The sequence below is a fragment of the Schistocerca nitens genome, chromosome 9, assembly GCF_023898315.1.
Source record: "Schistocerca nitens isolate TAMUIC-IGC-003100 chromosome 9, iqSchNite1.1, whole genome shotgun sequence".
Classification (NCBI taxonomy): domain Eukaryota; kingdom Metazoa; phylum Arthropoda; class Insecta; order Orthoptera; family Acrididae; genus Schistocerca; species Schistocerca nitens.
In genome coordinates, this window is record NC_064622.1 from 11,646,201 (window position 1) to 11,666,366 (window position 20,166).

At 43.3% G+C, this 20,166-nt stretch overlaps 1 protein-coding gene across 4 annotated transcripts in view; it reads left to right on the top strand.

Annotated features, from left to right (window-relative positions):
• The window catches only part of LOC126204419 (protein strawberry notch), a 264,401-nt gene that overhangs the window by 183,613 nt on the left and 60,622 nt on the right, over nt 1–20,166 (top strand). For all 4 annotated transcript variants that reach the window (XR_007540499.1, XM_049938805.1, XM_049938806.1 and 1 more), the window contains one exon: nt 16,523–16,638. Coding sequence is in view for 3 of the 4 variants with exons in the window: in XM_049938805.1 (XP_049794762.1) it covers nt 16,523–16,638 (116 nt within the window). In the remaining variant the exon portion in view is untranslated. The remainder of the gene's footprint in view (nt 1–16,522; nt 16,639–20,166) is intronic.

Consider the following 20,166-nt stretch of genomic DNA (forward strand, 5'->3'; position numbering starts at 1 on the left):
TTTCTGCATTGACGATGACCACGGACTTCTTTGCACCTGATATCCAGCACGGTAACCAGTCCGTTGTGGTGGGGCTGCCATGTGCCCTTTTGGTTGTAGCCCCCTGACCACACAGGGATTGCTGTGCTGATGCCTGCGCCATTAATTCCCCACGTATGCCAAGGGGTAGATGACCATCCTCCTGGGGCATCGAGACTCCCAGCAATGGCCATCCTGCCAGGTGGCCTTTGCTGCAGCTGGGTGGCGCCCATGGGAAGGGCCCTTGGTCGGAGTGAGTGGCATCAGGGCAGATGAGACGCGATGAAGCAGTCCATCATCTCTTGTTGGTGGTGAAACACCAGCGGTCTCTAAGCGATCACGAGCTCAATTTATGTTCGAGAGCTGATGAGAAATCTTTCATGACGATGAAGCCTCAGTTTTTTTTTGTTGAGCATTTAGAGGACAAGTTTGGGGAGGTGGAGGGCTTGTCCAAAATGAGATCTGGGTCAGTCTTGATCAAAACAGCATCCCTTGCCTAGTCACGGGAGTTACTTGCTTGTGACAAGCTGGGGGTTGTTTCTGTACCCATCACACTCCGTAAGAGCTTAAATATGTTCCAGGGTATCATATTTCACAGAGGCCTTCTTTTGCAGCCCAACGATAAGATGTGTGCCAATTTAGAGCGGCGAGGTGTACATTTCGTCTAGCTTGTCCACCAGGGTGTGAAGGATAATCAGGTTGCCACCGGTGCCCTCATTTTGGCCTTTGAGGGTGATACATTGCCCGAGAAGGTCAAGGTGATTGTCTACTGGTGTGATGTAAAGCCCTATATCCTTCCCCCAATGCGGTGCTTTAAGTGCTGGAAGTTCGGTCATATGTCTTCCCTCTGTACTTCTAGCGTCACATGCCCAATACTCCATGTGCCCCACCTCCCATCTGTGTCAACTGCTGCAAGCACCATTCGCCTTCCTTGCCTGACTGCAGGACTCTCCAGAAAGAAAGGAAAATCTTGGAGTACAAGACCCTGGACAGACTGACCTACACTGAGGCCTAGAGAAAATTTGAACACCTGTATCCTGTGCATATGACATAGACATCGTCTTACGCCCCTGCTACAACAGTTCTGGCACCATCAGCTCCGCCAACCTAGGTCACCCCTCAGAGCCGTAAGACTACACCTGCCCCCTTGATGGTGGGGGGGATTTCCCTCCCTGTTGCTCCTGCACCACCTGCTTTGAGAGCAATCCCCCCCCCCCAACCATCGGGGACGTCCGTCCCCACTTCTAAGCCGGAGAAGCGTAAGTCTTCTTTGGCTTCTTTCACTACTTTTACTGGGAAGGGGTCCCTTGGGTCACTCCCTTCGCAGGTTTCGTCTAGTGGGAAAGACAACACCCGCCAGTGGCTGAAGAGCCCAAACGCAGCCGGTAGTAGGGCTTTACACTCATCCTCAGTCCCAGAGACTGAGCCAGTGAAGTCCTCCGAGCCAGAGAAATCCAAGGAGCAGCAAGAGAAATCCAAAAGGAATACCCCTAAGACCAAGGAAATTGCAGTGACACCCACACCACCGCTACCTACAAGTTCTGCAGCTGAGGATGGGGTGGAGATTTTGGTGTCCGTTGAGGACCTAGATCTCGCCAGACCCTCAGACACAATGGTTATAGACTGCTCAGACAATAAATCGGTGGCAGCAGGTGACTCTGAGGCATAAACTGCCTCATTGAATGTTCCATGCCTTCCCAGTCTCATGATGTCATCCTCCAGTGGAACTGTGGCGGTTTTTTCCACCACCTGGCTGAGCTACGGCAACTGTTAAGCTTTACACCTGCGATCTGCATTGCCCTCCAGGAAACCTGGTTCCCAGCAATGCAGACCCCTGCCCTCCGCAGCTATAAGGGATATTTAAGGAACCGTAGCGACTATAATCGGGTGTCAGGTGGAGTTTGCGCTTATGCCATAAACTCGGTTTTTAGTGAACATGTGCCCCATAAAACCCCTCTTGAAGCTGTGGCTGTCAGAGTAAGGACGACGCAGGAAATAACTGTCTGTAATGTATATCTTCCTCCAGATGGTGCAGTACCCCTGAATGTATTAGCTGCACTGATTGATCAACTCCCTAAACCTTTCCTACTTCTGGGAGATTGCAATGCCCATAACCCCTTGTGGGGTGGTACCACGCTTACTGGCCGAGGCAGAGATGTCGAATCTTGACTGTCGCAATTTGACCTCTGCCTCACATTTCATTGTGGCTCATAGTAGTTACTCGGCCAGTGATTTATCAGTTTGTAGCCCAGAACTTCTCTCATCTATCCACTGGAGAGCACATGACGACCTTTTTTGTGGTAGTGACCACTTCCCCATATTTCTGTTACTGCCCAGCGTCAGGTGCACGGATGGATGCCTGCCCAGATGGGCTTTGAACAAGGCGGACTGGGGAACGTTCACCTCTGCTGTCACCGCTGAATCTCCCCCACACAGTATCATCGATTTGATGGTTGAGCAGGTGATTAGCACAATTGTTTCTGCTGCAGAAAATGTGATCCCTCACTATTTAGGGTGCCCGAGGCATAACGCAGTCCAATGGTGGTCACCGGAAGTCGCTGAAGCAATTAAGGAGCATCGGCGAGCACTGCAGCGGCATAAGCGGCACCCTTCCCTGGAGCACCTCATAGCCTTTAAACGGCTCTGTGCACGTGTTCGCTACCTTATCAGACAACGGAAGAAGGAGTGCTGGGAGAGATATGTCTCCACCATTGGGTGCCACACATCACCTTCCCAAGTCTGGGCAGATCAGACGTCTTTTCGGGTACCAGGCCCCAACAGATGTCCCCGATGTTACCATAAATGGCGTGTTATGTACCGACGCAAACGCGATTGCCGAGCACTTTGCTCGAGCCTCTGCGTCAGAGAATTACCCCCTTTCACACACTCAAACGGCGGCTGGAAGGGAACGTCCTCTCATTCACTACACACTGCAGTGAATCATATAACGCCCCATTTACAGAGTGGGAACTCCTCAGTGCCCTTGCACATTACCCCGACAGCTCCTGTGCCCGATCGCACCCACAGCCAGATGATTAAACATCTCTCATCTGACTACAAGCGACATCTCCTCGTCATCTTCAACCGGATCTGGTGCGATGGCGTCTTTCCATCACAATGGTGGGAGAGCACCATCATTCCGGTGCTCAAACCCGGTAAAAAACCGCTTGATGCCGATAGCTATCGGCCCATCAGCCATCCAACGAGGGTCGCTCTACCACTGATAATCTCGTGTCCGTCGAGTCTGCCATCCAAACAGACTTTTCCAGATGGCAACACCTGATTACCGTCTTTACTTATGTAAAGCATACGACATGACTTGGCGACATCATATCCTTGCCACATTCTATGAGATGGGTCTCCAGAGATCACTCCCGATTTTTATCCAAAACTTCCTGTCGCTCCGTACTTTCCTTGTCCAAGTTGGTGACTCCCATAGTTCCATCCATATCCAGAAGAATGGAGTCCCGCTGGGCTCTGTATTGAGTGTGTCTCTATTTTTAGTGACCATTAACGCTCTAGCAGCAGCTTTCGGGCCCTCCGTCTCACCTCAGTATGCAGATGACTTCTGCATTTCGTACTGCTGCTCCAGTACTGTTGTTGCTGAGCGATGCCTCCAGGGAGCCATCCACAAGGCGCAGTCGTGGGCTCTAGCCCACAGCTTCCAGTTTTCAGCCGCAAAGTCGTGTGTGATGCACTTCTGTTGGCATCGTACCGTTCATCCGGAACCCGCATTTTACCTTATTGACGATCCACTCACTGTAGTGGAGACCTATCAGTTCCTAGGACTGGTTTTCGACACTCGATTGACTTGGATCCCTCATCTTTGTCAACTTAAGCAGAAGTGCTGGCAGCACCTCAATATCCTCCGTTGCCTGAGCAACACCAATTGGGGTGCAGATCGCTGTATGCTGCTGCAGTTCTACAGAGCCCTTGTCCAATCCCAAATTGACTATGGGAGTGTGGTTTATGGTTCGCCAGCGCCTTCAGCATTACATTTACTCGACCTCGTGCACCACTGTGGGGTTCGATTAGCGACAGGAGCTTTTAGGACGAGTCCCGTGACCAGTGTACTGGTGGAGCTGGTGTCCCTCCACTGCAGATCAGACGTGTGCATCTGTTGGCCAGTTACGCAGCACACATTCATAGTTCCCCTGAGCATCTGAATTACCGTCTCCTTTTCCCACCCACGGCAGTCCATCTCCTGCGTCGGCAGCCCAGATCAGGGCTAATGATTGCGATTCATGTGCAGTCCCGTCTCTCTGAACTGGAGTTCTTCCCTTTACCACCTCTACTTGCAGTCCATTCAAGCGCACCTCCATGGTGTACGCCTCGGCTGCAGCTTCGTCTGGACATTTTGCACGTCCCTAAGGACTCCGTTAACCCTGCTGCTCTCCGCTGTCACTTCCTCTCGATTCTTGACGTGTTCCGGGGCTGTGAAGTGGCTTACACCGACGGCTCAGTGGCTGATGGTCATGTAGGCTTCGCATATGTTCACGGAGGACATATTGAGCAGCACTCCTTGCGAGTTGGCTGCAGTGCTTTCACTGCAGAGCTGGCGGCCGTATCTCGTGCTCTTGAGTACATCCGCTCATGCCCTGCTGAGTCATTTCTCCTGTGTACTGACTCATTGAGCAGCCTACAAGCTATCGACCAGTGCCACCCTTGCCACCCTCTGGTAGCGTGCATTCCGTTTTGTGGCATATGGTTCATCCATTTTATTATCACACTTGTGGCATTGTTTTATTAGGAACAAGGGACCGATGACCTCGTAGTTTGGTCCCTTCTCCTGCCTTTAAACCAACCAACCAATCTGATTATTCCATCCACACCTCTGTCAACATTAAACTGACCAACTACAAGTGGTACCTCAATTTTGACAGCTGCCATCCATTCCACGCCAGAAAATCCCTCCCATACTGCCTGGCCACATGGGAGCGCCGCATATCTACAGTGACAGAAACTCCCTTTCCCAGTATGCTAAAGATCTCACCAGGGTGTTCACACATTGGCACTATCCGCCATACCTAGTCGCCAACAGATCTGCCTTGTCATTTCTCCTCACAACCCCAATCTCCCACCAATCCCAAAAACCAGTCACAAATGAGTGTGCCCTACATCACCCAGTACCACCCCGGACTGCAACAACTGAACCACATCCTTCACCAGGGCTTTGATTACCATCCTCATGCCCTCAAATGACAGACATCGTAACCGAAATACTTGCCACCCGTCCTAAAGTGGTGTTCCGACAACCACCCGTCCTCCACAACACCCTGGTTGATCCCTGTGCCACTGCCAATCCCAATCCCTTGCCAGAAATATCAAACCCCCGTGGAAGACCCAGGTGTGAAACTGCCCAGTCCACTCACACAACACTTTTTGTTCCAGTCATGTCATATACCAGCTCTGCTGCAATCATTACACAGCTTTTTATATTGGTATGACTACCAACCAGATATCTGTCAGGAGTGATGACCACCATCATACAGCGGCTAAAAGCATTGTAGACCACCCTATGGCACGACGTGCAGCTGAACGTAACGTGCTTGATTTCAGTGACTGCTTCATAACCCAAGCCATCTGGATCCTCCCATCCACCACCAGCTTTTCTGAACTGCACAGATGGGAGTTAGCCTAACAACATCTTCTCTGCTCCCAAAATAATCCCAAAATCAACCTATGGTAACCTAATGTCCCCACACCCACCACCCAACAGTTTCTGACCCTTCTGTCCTATCACCTCCTCCCAGTTCATATTCCCTCACCCTCATTGTGTGCTGCTCTGTGCGAATGCACCCACCTGTCTTTCCCCTTCCTGCTCCTCTCCTTTTCTGCTACCTAACTCCCGCTCCCCCATCGCCACCTCCCTGAACCACAGCCTTGTGACGTTGCGTCTGGTGGAAGTCTTGTCATGCTCCCTCCTAGTTCCTGCACGCTCCACCATACAGTGCACTTCTCTCCCATCCGTACTCTGTAATCCCTCCTTCTTCCCTGCCCCACTCCGGATTGCCGCTTTCGTTCAACACAACTGCTGCAGTTTTGTGTGTGTGTGTGTGTGTGTGTGTGTGTGTGTGTGTGTGTGTGTGTTTGTTTTCCTTTCTTTTGTAAAGTAGGTTTTGACCGAACCCTCAAGTGTGTAACAGTCTTTTGTTATGCTTGTCTGGAACTCAACATTCCGTCTTTACGGTAAGTAGCAATCTATGCCTTTTATAATTGTTGATATTCCAACTTGTACTTCTTTGGTATTAGACATTTTTATTTTTAATTGTGTTTGGGTGTACTGTTCTTGTTGCAAGGTGTCAGTCTTTTGTAATAATTCTCTTCACTCGTTGGGCTTCCAGTTGCATCCATGACTGGAGCTCTTTAGAGTTGAGACATTGAATGATTAACTTTACTCTGTGCAAATATGAAAAATCACTAATACTGTTATTATTTTAACTGTGAAATTTGGATTTTCAGAAAGCAGTAATGTGCACTTTTCTTCTGGTAGTAAATGCCTTTAACTACTTACTTTTCTTTTCTTCAAACCTACATTTTGTCATTGCATCAATAGCTACATTAGGAGACTGCTAGCTAATTAATCTGACATAGTCATTCGTGTTATTGTTATGGGTACCAGAGTACTACAGTCCCTTGTGTTCATCCTTTCCTTCACACAGTAGCCTGTGTATCACAGAAAGATGATGCATCACACATTAACTAAAACCGCCAGTTTCCCCAATACCAAGTGAGAATTTCGTTTCACACCCAGTCGAGGGTGTTATTAAAGTAATGTGGCTGAAGTGATACAGTCAGTATGATTGGTGTTCATTGCATTCGGGCTTGGGATAAACAATGACGGGAAATTGCAATTTATTATGATCTAAGAATTCACTGCTGCTCATTTGTGAATACACTAGTTTTCTCCTACAGGTTATTGTGGATACAGTGAAACCTCTGTTTTATGTTTTTGTGCGGTCCAGGCTTAAAAGAACACAAAGTTGAGAAAAATGCAGATTTGAGGAATACATTAAACCCCCAAAATAAAAGCAAAAACATACTTAATTGGCATATATTATTAAAAATAACAATCCTATCCAATACGTCGTATAAAATGTGTATAACTGAAGGAAATTAAATGTACAATACAATGTTTATACAATAATTTGTTAATGAATTTCATCAGTTTTTAAAAAATCACAGATGTGTAACAGCTAGTAAAAACTTGTCAAAAAAGTGAAATTGGTGTCTGGGTACAAGGTAATCAAGCTGTTTTTCAATGTGCTACAACCACAAATTAAACATCAAAATATGCGTTTTTCAGAGATCTCTCCTTTGTGCTCACCCAGCAAAAAGCAAAAATAGATTAACATGGTGAACTAAACCATATGGTAAAAAATTTGTGGCCTACGTTGTGAAATAAAGTGAAATATTGTGAAAATTGCTAGAATACAACATCTCGGATCTCTGTTTTCCACCTGCAGCCAATAGTTGTATAGATGGTGACATCACACTAATGCAGTATCTTCTAGCATAAAGAGTGATAAACATCAAGTTTAGTTAGTAGCTTGTTCCAAAGTATGGCTGATGTGATCAGTGTATAGCAGATGGAGTGACTGTGGCTTCCACTTGGGTTTAATTTATATACTTATATGTCTTACGCCCTTCACTATTGAGCATTAATTTTACTTACAGTAATTCTTCTTAGAGCCTGTCGACAGAATCCAGAATGTTTGATGCCTGTACTGACTGCAACCAACGTAGGCTACTCAATTTGCTACGTGCAGCACCAAAATTAACAGGACATGTTCAATGAACAGTTGTGCAATGGCTTGTTCGTCTTTGTTGCGGTCAGTGGTGTTTAATGCGTTGTAATGGCAAGCCGATGAAACGGATTACTGAGACAGAGGAAACACTCAAATCACAGCAGGCTTAACTTTATTTCATATTCATTGGTATAAATAAGTACCACTTGTTTGTACATACGTGCTTACACAAAACCTGCTATGTTTTCACCACAGCAAGCGACAAGTTCAAAGTGCAAACTATGTGTGTTGGCAATACTGCAGATTGCCGTCGGGTGAAGTAACAAGTTGCCAGCCAATAAGATCTCACTAGTCGGAAATGGCCGACGTTGTCTCGATTCTGACCAAGCATGTTGTTTGAGATATTGTTGGTGAACACAGTACATCGGAAATACTTGCAAAAAGAGCAGACTGAATTATAAGTGGCACAAGAAAAGGTGACCACTGGTCCGCTCCATCACATATTGGTTCGCTCCAGAACGCTTCGTGTGGACTGTCCTCTTTTTCCATTGCTGTTGCAACCTAGTAGTAGTTGTATCGTAATTGCATAGTGAAGCTAAACGTTGCAAGTTGTGTTGGCAATGCCCCATGGATTTTGTCAGCATTTCCTCTCTTGTGTCTCCCCTCTCCATAATGGCCTAAACTATTTCCTTAACTCTGTCACCCCCCGCAGTGGGAACAATCTGTCTTTTGTGCGACTTACAACTCGTTCAGTCACATCAAATGTCAATAGAAAGAAAACAGGATGAAGTCAAGTGAGACATTGAATAAGAACATGGAATCGAGGTAAACCTTACTAGGAAGAAACGTAAAATCGGGAAATTTTTAGCATTGATCGTACAGATGTTTCACAGGTGCTATGAATTTATGGTGTAGAATTGCGAAAAACTTAAAATCTGAGAACGTAAAATTGAAGTTCCACTATATCCAAGAGATCTGAAGGATCCTCTGGAGACAACAGAGATGGAAGCTGTTCAGTTGGGATTTGTGTTTAGCGAGAGTTGTCTATGTCTCACAGCTATACAAAAGCGTGCTGATAACACAAGCATTATATACTTGCAATTTAGTTTTTAATGTTAGTGGTCCATTCTTGCATACTCTGTTTTTAAATCTACCCATGATAGCAGATGCTATTGCAATTCTGTTGGTAATCTCAGTGTCCACAGACAAGTTGCTACATATTGTAGATCCCAAGTAGGTAAAATCATCAACTACTTGGAGAGGATTGCTGTCAATGCTGATGGATGGAAGTTTGGTGGTCCCCTTAGTCTTTTGGAGGCTGATGGTAAGACCAAATTTTCCACATGCATGTGATAACTTGTTGATTAGATACTGCAGCTCGTCCTCTGAGTTTGCTGCCACAGCTGCATTGTCTGCATATAACAACTCGCAAATAACAATTGTATTGACTTTGTTCTTGGCCTTGAGACGGGCAATGTTGAAGAGATTTCCATCAGAACTTGTATGTAAATACACTCTCTCCTCACAGTCTTCAAAAGCAAATCTCAGCAGAAGGGAAAAGAAAATGCCAAATGGAGTAGGAGCTAACACACACCCCTGCTTTACACCAGGGAATGATTCTGATGTTTTGCTGTTGAAACAGACTGTTGCTTGCATTTTCTCATGGAAAGAGACAGTTATTTGCAGTAGTTTAGATGGGCATCCAATCTTCTGCAGCAGTTTGAAGAGCCCAATTCTGCTCACTAAATCAAATGCTTTGACGAGGTCAACAAAAGCAATATACATTGGTCTCTGCTGCTTATGGCACTTTTCTTGCAGTTGTTGTAGAGACAAAATCATGTCCACGGTTGATCAGCCAGGTCTGAAGCCACATTGAGATTGTGGGTAGATTCTAAATGCTAGGAATTGCAATCACATTAGGATGAATCTTGCATAAGCCTTCCCAACTACACTTAACAGTGAAATGCCTTGGTAAGTGTTGCAATCACTTCTGTCTCCTTTCTGTTTATACAAAGTAACAATCGTTGAATTTCACATACTTAGCGGGATGTAGGCTTCTTCCCAGATGGTTGTGAGAAGTGAATGTAGGTGCTGTAGAAAGACAGGCTTGTTATACTTAATAATCTCTGCCGGGATCCCATCTTCACCTGGAGCCTTTCCATTAGCTAGGCAATCTATCGCTCTGCCAAGTTCTTTCATAGTGGACATTGCATTAAGCTCTTCCATAACTGGCATTTGTTTGATGACAGCAAGTGCATCCTTCCTTACTTCATTTTCAGCTGCATACAGCTCGAGATAATTGTCATCTCAGTGCTCCATCTGCTTACCTTCATCAGCAATAACTTATCTCCAGAGGAGCCGTTTTTCTGACAGTTGGACCAACTGCTTTCTTAATGCCATCGTACATTGCCGTAATGTCCCCAGAATTGGCAGCTTTCTGTATATCTGCACATAAATTTCGTCAGTAGTTATTTGCGCATCTCCTAGATGTCTGTTGTGTCCCATTCTTTGCTTCTCGTCAGTCATCCCTAGTTCTTCCATTTGGGTTTCTTTTATTAGCAAGCTTTCCATTTTGCCTCAGTGACTGGTTCCATCTCCTCCAAATTTTGCTCATACCAGTCCTTGTTTCTGTTCTCTTTCATTCCATAGCCCAATACTGCTGAGTTGTAGATGGCATCAGAAAGTTCTGCCCATTTGTTATCAAAATTCATTTCTGTTTGTGCGTTTCTTGATAAAGCGCTTACAAAACTACTGGAAAATTCTTGTTTTCATTGCGAGCTATGAACATGATATGTATTGATCCGCAGTTGACGTCTGTTTAGCGTGTTGATATTTCTTAGGGGTGAGCCTCAGTCTGCTCCCCACCAAAGCATGGTCAGTGTTGCAGTCAGCTGTGATAGCTTTGTGTCAATAGGACATAGATCTGTACATTTAGCTATGACAAAATCAAGTTGGTGCCAGTTGTGAGAGCGGGGGTGTCTCCAGGTCACCTTGCGTCGATCTTTGTTGGAAATATGTGTTTACGATACACAGACCATGAAAGCAGCACACTTCTAGCAGTCTCTGCCCATTATCATTTATTTTTCCCACTCCATGATGACCCAGGCAAGTCAGCCACATGTCATTATCTACCCCAGCTCGAGAATTAAAGTCGCCTAGAATACATAGTGACTCTGAGTCAGGTACTTTGACTATTTTGCCGCTGAGTAGATCGTAAAACAGATCCTTCTCTTCTATGCTGGACGATAAGGTGGGAGCGTACACATTAAAGATGTTGATGGTTCCACTTGAAGAGCATACTTGTAAAGTAAGAATCCGCTCTGTTCCACCAGATTGTGGCACAGTACTGTTCAGGAGGGTGTTTTTATCTGCGAATCCTACACCGTGAAGTCTTGACTCATCTTATGACGTCTGGTATCACTTCAGTTGCAGGAGCTGCTGGGAGGGGACGTAGTACGCCTTCCAACCACTTTTGGGGCTCCACTCCAGATTTTCTTTCAGGGTTTTCTCCCTTAGCCTCCATCCCTCCCGAGACTAACCTCAAGGCAGTGGTATGTAAGATAATTAGATGAGGAAAGGCATGGTAACTGAGGAAAGGGTAGGGTAGGGAATATGTAGGATATAAGATGGGTCGTTGTGAGGCACACTTCGTCTGGCTCCTCTGCTAAGACCTGTCCGGCTAGGTTAGACCTGCCAGTAGCTGCGCTACCGCTGGAATAGCTCTAGCTTCCCTGGAGCATGCAAACTCTCCTGCCCACACTATCAGTGCTACGATTAAAGGCATGTGGGAGAGATGTGATATAAGACAGTGGTAAACCTAGTTAATTTACAATACAGTAGTCATTTTGACTGCATTGTTAACAGAATCCAAATGCACATTAATGTAGGTAGGTGGACTACATTGCTTCTACATTTCATAATAGCAGTTATTAAGTGAAATGAGATGATAAGCGCAATGTAAACTATGTTATGAATTGACAATTAGTAAAATTTGGTAAATTAGGTTTACTTATTATGATGCTCCATAAATTCTCTAGTATGATACACTCCTCTTTTGCATAAGTTTTTCTTACTGTGTTCAATATAGGTTCATCTTCTGCCTAGTTTCATATGTGTGCCTATTATAGTTGTGTCTGATGAGATTTTCCTTTTTTAAGATGCTACCTTTTGTAAAAAATTAGTATTTCGTATATATACAAGCAAGACAGTGGCAATATTTTGAGAGTTTCAAAAAAGGGGTCTACAGGAATCCGTGCTTTTTTTATCACCCTGATAATCTTTTCCTGTATTTTAAATGTTTTTGTAGAATTTGGGGAATGCCCCCAAAAAATCATTCTGTCCATAAGTAGCGACTGTATACTACAATGGTACATTATCAGCACTGATGAGCAGCTTGTATTCTGAGTGAGGAACCTACAGCATATGCTAGTGAATTCAGTCTCTTTCTTCCAATTCAGATCGCCTGAACATGAATGCCTAGAAATTTTGTATGACAGACCTTCGATGCGTTGGGAAATGGCTCATCAATCTATTAAGCTGATGTATCATAGTTTATAAACGTTAGGAATAAATGAAAATTCCAAGTAATTAAGTAGCTATATCTTGTTTTAGAAGAATTTGAATGATTAAATAGAGATTAAGAGCAAATATAGAAGTATTCTCAACAAAAATCACATAGCTAACTGTTAATAATACAACTATTGCCCAAAAGAAATGGAAAAGTAAGTGTAAAGGGCATTCAAAAAGTTTTGCACAGTCTTCTCTAATTTTTTTATTTTTTGCAGCAGGAGAATGAATTTTTTTTTTTACCATACTTGGAACATGTAGCTATACATTGAGCCTATTCATTGTAGCCCCCATCAGCTGTGACACATCTGGCCCAACTTTCTTTCCATGATGCAAAATCACTTTGGTAAAATTCTGGGGATTGACTTTTACATCATCCCTTGACACAGGAAATATGGACTTTCTCAAATGGTTCAAATGGCTCTGAGTACTATGGGACTTAACTCCTGAGGTCATCAGTCCCCTAGAACTTAGAACTGCTTAAACCTAACTAACCTAAGGACATCACACACATCCATGTCCAAGGCAGGATTCAAACCTGCGACCGTAGCGGTCGCGCGGTTCCATACTGTAGTGCCTAGAACCACTCGGCCACTCCAGCCGGCTGGACTTTCTCACTATCAAATGTTTTACTGCGAAGGTTAGCCTTCAAACAACCAAAGAGGTAAAAATCAGGCGGAGCCAAGTCTGGACTGTAGGGAGGATGAGGAACAATTTTCCAACCCATTTTCCTGACTTACTCCTGTGTCATAAGTGCTGAATGGGGTTTGGCATTGTCATGGTGTAGTCTGATGAGCTGACCCTGAAGCTGTGGTCTGTGGGTCTTGATGGCAGGTCACAGCTTGTCCAATGACAAACAATAATGGTCTCAGTTATTTGTGGAGCCAGGTTCCAAAAGTCAATGAAAATGACACCACATTGATCCCAGAAGAAGGTCATCACCTTTCGATGTGCTGTTCGAGAAGTCTTGGTTTCTTCTTCCGAAGGGAGCCCAGATGATGCCATTCTGTGGATTGGGTTTTGCTCTCAGGTTCGGACGAAAACAACCATGTTTCATCCTGGGTAATGACACCCTCAAAACACTGTTTCCACTCTTCAGTAAAGGTCTTCATGCGACCCTCACACACATTCTTTCTCATAGTTTTTATTTCTCTTGTCAATAATCTAGGCACTCAATGTGCACAGATTTTTCTGTACCCTAGTGATTGTACCAGTGATACCACACTACCCAATGACAAATGAGTCATTTCAGCAAGCTGTCATGTTGTCACACATCTGTCATTCTGGATTATTTTATCAATGGTCTCCTTATTCACATCACTCACTGCCATCAGTCTACCGCATCATGGATTGTCCAGTAAAGAGAAATCACCTTCTTTAAACCTCTGCAACCACTGCTAGATACTGTTGCGATCCCCCCCCCCCCCCCAATAAACAGGGAGCAACTTCCTGTGAATCGATGTGGCAGAGTCGTCGCGGGTCTTGAAGAGGAACTCCATCACTGACCATTGTCACAACCTGACATCTACTTCACGGTCCATTATGGCTCACCTGTAAATAAAAGAAAATACTTTTATACACCAACTTCCAGCTAAATGTTCCAAGTATGTTCACAAAAAATTCTGACTGTACAAAACCTTTTGAACGCCCTTTGTACATTCACAACAGAATTCACGAGGGTATCTTTTAATGTTTGTTGCAACTATTGACCGAAAGAAATGAAAATGTTAATTAACAAAAAACTGAAGACCAACTGGAGAAGCATACAGGTATGTTGTTAGGTATGTTAGGTTATGAATAATGTAATGAACCTATGAAGGAATGCCTTTTTATTTTTATTATATATTTACACATAAGTAATTTATAGCAGTGCAAGAAGCATAGTAGGGGGTGGGGGGGAAGAGGAGTTTGGGATAACAGGGTAGTCAATATGTTACGGGAAACTTTGTGATTGCACAGTGTTAAGATAAGGGTCACAGGTTATATATGCTGTTGTAAATTGAAGATAAGGTGTACCTGATGTTGTGTAGGCATTATAGAGCTAAATGGTTGGCCGACCTGTGGAAGGAATGGCATACACCTGGGTTCGGTGAATCCACAGAAAGGAATGTCCTGTAGAGGGTGAATAGGGGGACACTCACATTGAAAAGGTAGAAAGGTATTTGCATAGTATATGCCCCTAGAACTAGGTGTGCAACTGGTAAAGATGAGGGAGCTGTACAGTGCATGTTATTCACACCATTTGAGCGTTCTTCAAAATAGTTAAAGGCTAATAGACTTACCTTGGTACTGATGATTCTTTGCAATAACATTTTCACTTGCACAGATCTGAGATTCGAAATTGAGAGAGACCACAACTCCGTATGGTAAAAATAACCCTAAATATTCTTTTAATAAATTGGAGTAACTTACACTCTTGTGATCAATATTTTAAGAACTAAAAAGAAATGCAGTTACAGTTTAATAACCACAATACAATCTGACCGAACAGTTCAATTATTTCTCGTACTCTTTGTTATGAAAAGAAAGCAGTGTACATTAAAATCTCATACAAAGGGAACAATAAAATGCAAAATGGAAAAATCATTTATGATATTGTAGAATGTAGTGAACAAAAGAATGATAAGTGTTGAAAAAAATTATAACTGAAATTAAGCAAACACCTGTTATTTAAAGAATAATATTTTTTTAATCTTATGCGATGTTGCAATTAGTTAAGTTCGTTTGTTTACGCGACATCTTTTGTCTCTGTGGAGGGATCTGTGGTGTAACTTTGTGTTCTATGGACTTCATGCTTCACTTCCATCCTCTTAGGCAGAAAAAAGGCGTTTGTGGAAACTAAAATTGTAGTTTAAGTAGTTTCTAAGTGTGGATCATCCCACTGTGCATGCTCTCATTTAATGTATGTACAGACAGATGCAAAAGGAAGTCATAATGGCAAGGCACAACAGTGAACGTACGTCTCCAGCTGCCAGGTAGGCCCGCTTCTGCTTTGGCATTGCGACTAGGGGGTGCCTCGGAAGTTGTGGATAGTAGGGCCATTGGCGAGAATGTAAACAATCTTCCACTGAAGACTAGTGATGAGAACTGTCATTTCAGTCTTTTATATCAAAACATTACACATTTGTGTCATGGTGTGTTGTGAGCTACAAACTGAGTGATCTGCATCACCCACCATTGTAAAAGTAAATGTACAGTGGAAACATTGCTGTTGTAATACAGAAGATTTATTGCAAACCTGATGATGTAATTCAGCAGCTTAAATAGATCAAAGCTCTTTTCCAACATCCACCCCATCTGTAAAAGGAGAACAACTCACATGGTACAGTATAGTGGCACTGCATAGCAGGTCCACTCAAGTAATTAACTTCAGGAATAGCAACCACAAATTATTCGTAAGATAAAGTTGACACACGTGCAGTCACATGAGGGATCGTATGTGTAGTGCAAACTCACAATGGTGTAACACTCCAGTTTGTGTGGGGCAAAATCTTGGTACTGTTAGCGTTTTAGAGGGCAGTACTGAGCGAATTGTACAAAATTTGATGAGGACATTTCTCGTGACTCTTGTTAGATGTGACCAGTCTGGCTGTCCTCGAGACTCGTGATGATGGCTTCTTTACTGTTCATCCACAATGACCCCATGAGAACTGTTAGTATCAGTTACGTTATCCTCCCATTTCATCTTCATAATTGACTGAAGCTTCTGCTATCTTTGTTGAGGAAACCCCATTTGAAGAGGTGTACAAAGGATGCATGGGCAGTGTGAATATTGTTTTGCACATCCTTTTCAAACGTGCTGTATTGAAAAAGAATACTTTCAAATAAAGCAAAATGATGTATTTCTCTGGTGTCTCAAAGGTGATGATAAAAGACAGGAAGAACATTTGAAATCAGTTTTGGTATATTTACGTAATGGTTAGGCTGTTATTGTTTCTTTGGGGATTTTCTTTCCAGATTTAATTTGCCAGTTCCTTCGACGGCACAACTACAACAAAGAAAATAGAAAAAAAATTTCCTTTGCTACTGGTATCCTCTTATCTGTAATCCTTCCTTTGGCAACAGAGCTTTGAGAAGCTACATAAGGTATTCTGCCAGTTTGAAAATGTCAGCTTATTTTCGTATTTGTTGAAGTTGTTCTGGTAAATCTTTGAGTTACTCCTTATTAACATTATGTCCTCCAATTACAGAATCCTGGGAATGCCTGTCGACCTGCAGAATAGGTTATTTAAGTATTTCACTGACACCCTTAATGCCATAGTAACACAAGCTAAGAAGTCTGGCCGATTTGACATGGGCATATTGGGTAAGTGCATATAGTCTTCTAATATTACTGTTATTAATAGGCAAGTTAAAAATAATTGCAGCTGCTCTTAAGGGAGTTATTATCCAGCTCCAAAATAAATGTTGGAAGACTTGTTTCAAATGTCATATTTACCACAACATGACGAAATAAGTGTTTCTCCAAGTTTAAGCCCAGTATGTAGTGTTTTAGTATTGTAGTGGACTAATAGTTTGTTGTAGGAAAATTGAACAGGAAAATTGTGATGAAAGTTTTTGAGTGACTCCTGTGCATATATGAGTACAGATGGAAGTGAATGGTACTGTTATGGCAATTTGATTAAAATATGTGTTCACAGAACTTATTTTTAAAATGTTGTTTGTGCAGAGACATAAAATAACTGCACTCTTTATCATTCATTTACTAGATTAACTAGAGTGATCTGCCGATAACGAGGTGCGTAACGAGCAGTGTGCAGCACGATACACCAGCTGACAGAATCTCTGCCTGCAGCTGACACTTCACTGTGCACAATAAATGTAGACTTTCGCATTAGTATATACATCTGCTATTTAGCTATTTCAGTAACATGAAATGAATCAATAGAAATGGTTTGTTGGGCACACAGCTTATCTTCTGTCATAAACCTTACAAAGACACTATGTGACAAATGCATTTAGGAGCAAAAAATAAAAGAAAATATTACACAGGATAGTAACAAAATAAGATTTTGATACAGTGGAAAACATAAATAAAGAATACTGATGGTGAACAATAAAAACGAACAGTAAATTTGCAACAGACCCAAAGAAATATATAGGGTACTGAAATTGAGGTTGAATTGGTCAGGAAGTGTAGTTTCACCCCTTTTATTCCATATTTACAAAACAAAAGACATCTCTTCCCCACCCCCTTTTACTTTATTCTCCCCTCTCATCAAGAGAAGGACATTTACCTACTTACAGGTAGGCAAATCATCTGCTAGTGGTGATAAAGTTAAAAGGCAAGTGTATCGCAGAGGCAGGCAGTGTCACCAGTGTGCTCTCTACCTCACAGTACATGCACCGCCAGTTCTCTTCCGTGGCAACTTGCGACTCTCGAGTATGCACCGTATGAACTGCTTCTCATTCTTTCTTGAAAATCTTATGCTTGGAAAACTCATTATCTCTTTTAATGTAATATGTGCAATATTTGCTTCATATCATATCACTAAAATCCCTAAACAGCCTCATGGTATGTACGTTAGCATGAAAATTAGTGAACGGTGTAGTGAATCCGTTATCATAGCTGAGGTAGATAGAAAGCCAAAACACACCAAAGTAGTACAGGTACATACGAATATTAGTTCCACAGATGATGAAGGGATTAGAAAATTTTGTAATGAGATGAAAGAAGTTATTCATTAGGTTCTGGGTGATGAAAATTTGACTTTGATGGGCAACTGAAATTAGAATTTGATCACTACATACAATCAGTTAAACAATCAAGATTCCACATGGGGAACACATTATTAACCTTTGCTCACAGCTGATCAATTGGGTTCAAATCTCAATATGTCGGACGGCTTGTGATGTTCTGTTCACCTGCGGTTTTCTCGTTGCACTCGGTTTCGTGGAATCTTCAAGTCTCGTATCTTGTTGGACTGAAATATTGAGAACTGCTAACCTGTAGGAGAAATTCTACTGATATAGACAGCACACGAAATAAGTTTTAAATGTGGTTTAACCCAGTATATTCTAAAGACATAAATGGATTGAAGACATCAGCTGCCATTGGGCATTAATTTATACCAATGGGGAAAGTTGAAAATTTGTACCAGACAGGGATTCGAACCTGAGTCTCCTGCTTATTAGGCAGGTGCACTGACCACTGCGCCATCCGGACACAGTCGTCACCACAACCGCACGAACTGCTCTAGCACACCTCCCATCAAACTCCACACACTACTGATGCAGTGCCCCTGCTCATTAGCCATCAGAGCATCTCGCCAACTCCCGTAAGAGTTAGAGCTCGGTGTGCATCTGCACTGAAGGGGTCAGTGGTCATCTTCGCCTTCATTATATATACACATGTGTTGTCTGTTCTTTTGTACATGTCCGAAAGAACAGACTTCACATAAATGCACTGAGGTGACAAAAGTCATGGGATACCTTTTAATATCACATTGGACCTCGATATGCTGTGGACTTGACAACTCATCGGAAGTCCCCTGCAGAAATATTGAGCCAGTCGCTCTGTAGCCGTCCATTATTGCGAAAGTGTTGCTGGTGCAGGATTTCGTGCACGAACTGACCGTGTAAATGTTTGATTAGGGTCAGGCGATCTGTGCAGTCAGATCGTTCACTCAAATTGTCCAGAATGTTCTTAAACCCAGTCGTGAGCAATTGTAGGCTGGTGATGTGGTGCATTTTCATACATAAAATTCTGTCAGTCATTTTTTGGGAACAAGAAGTCCACAAATGGCTCCAAATGATCTCCAAGTTGTCAAATGTAAACATTTCCAGTCGATGATCAGTTCATTTGGTCTGGAGGGCCCAGTCTGTTCCACGTAAACCCAGCCCACACCATTATGGAGCCATTGCCAACTTGCACAGTTTGCTATTGACAACCTCGGTCCGTTTCTTCATGGGATATGTGCCACAATCAAACCCTACCGCCAGCTCTTACCAACTGGAATCGGGACTCGTCTGACCGGATCACGGTTTTCCAGTCGTCTAGGGTCAATGGATACAGTCACGAGTCCAGGGCAGGCACTGCAGGTGATGTAATGCTGTTAGCAAAGGACTGGGACCTCCAGACCAACTGAACTGATCATCGACTGGAAATGTTTACGTTTTACGACTTGGAGTTCATTTGCAGCCATTTGTGGACTTCTTGTTTCCAAAAAGTTGTCTGCTGCTGTAGCCCATTAATACAAAATTTTGCCACGTTATTCTAATGGATACGTTCATCTTACGTTCCACATTGAGTTTTGTGGTTATTTCGTGCAGTGTCGCTTGTGTGTCAGCACTGATAACTATGCAGAAGCTGGTGTTTTCGGTTTTTAAGTGAAGGCCCTTGGCCACTGCATTGTCTGTGGTGATAGGTAATGAGTGAAATTTGCTATTCTCGGTAAATGCAGTGTCCCGTGTGTCTAGCTCCAACTACCATTCCGTGTTAAGATTCTGTTAATGTCCATCATGCCACTATAATCGTGTTGGAAACCTCTTCACACGAATCACTTGAGTACAAATGACAGCCCCAGCAACGTGCTGCCCTTCTACACCTTGTGTACATAATACAACTGCCATCTCTGTATGTGCATATCACTGTCCCATGACTTTCATCACCTCATTGTATGATTAAGGTGAACACTGCCAATGATACCTTCAGTGTATATGCATATCAATCTCGAACTCTTACGGGAATCAACAAGGTGCCACGAATAATGAGGCTGATGAGCAGGGGCACTATATCAGTAGTGTGTGGTATAATTTGAGAATTTGGGTCTGACGAGAGGGATGGTGGGGTACTCCGTGTGGTTGTGGTGACCACTGTGTTCGGATGACGCAG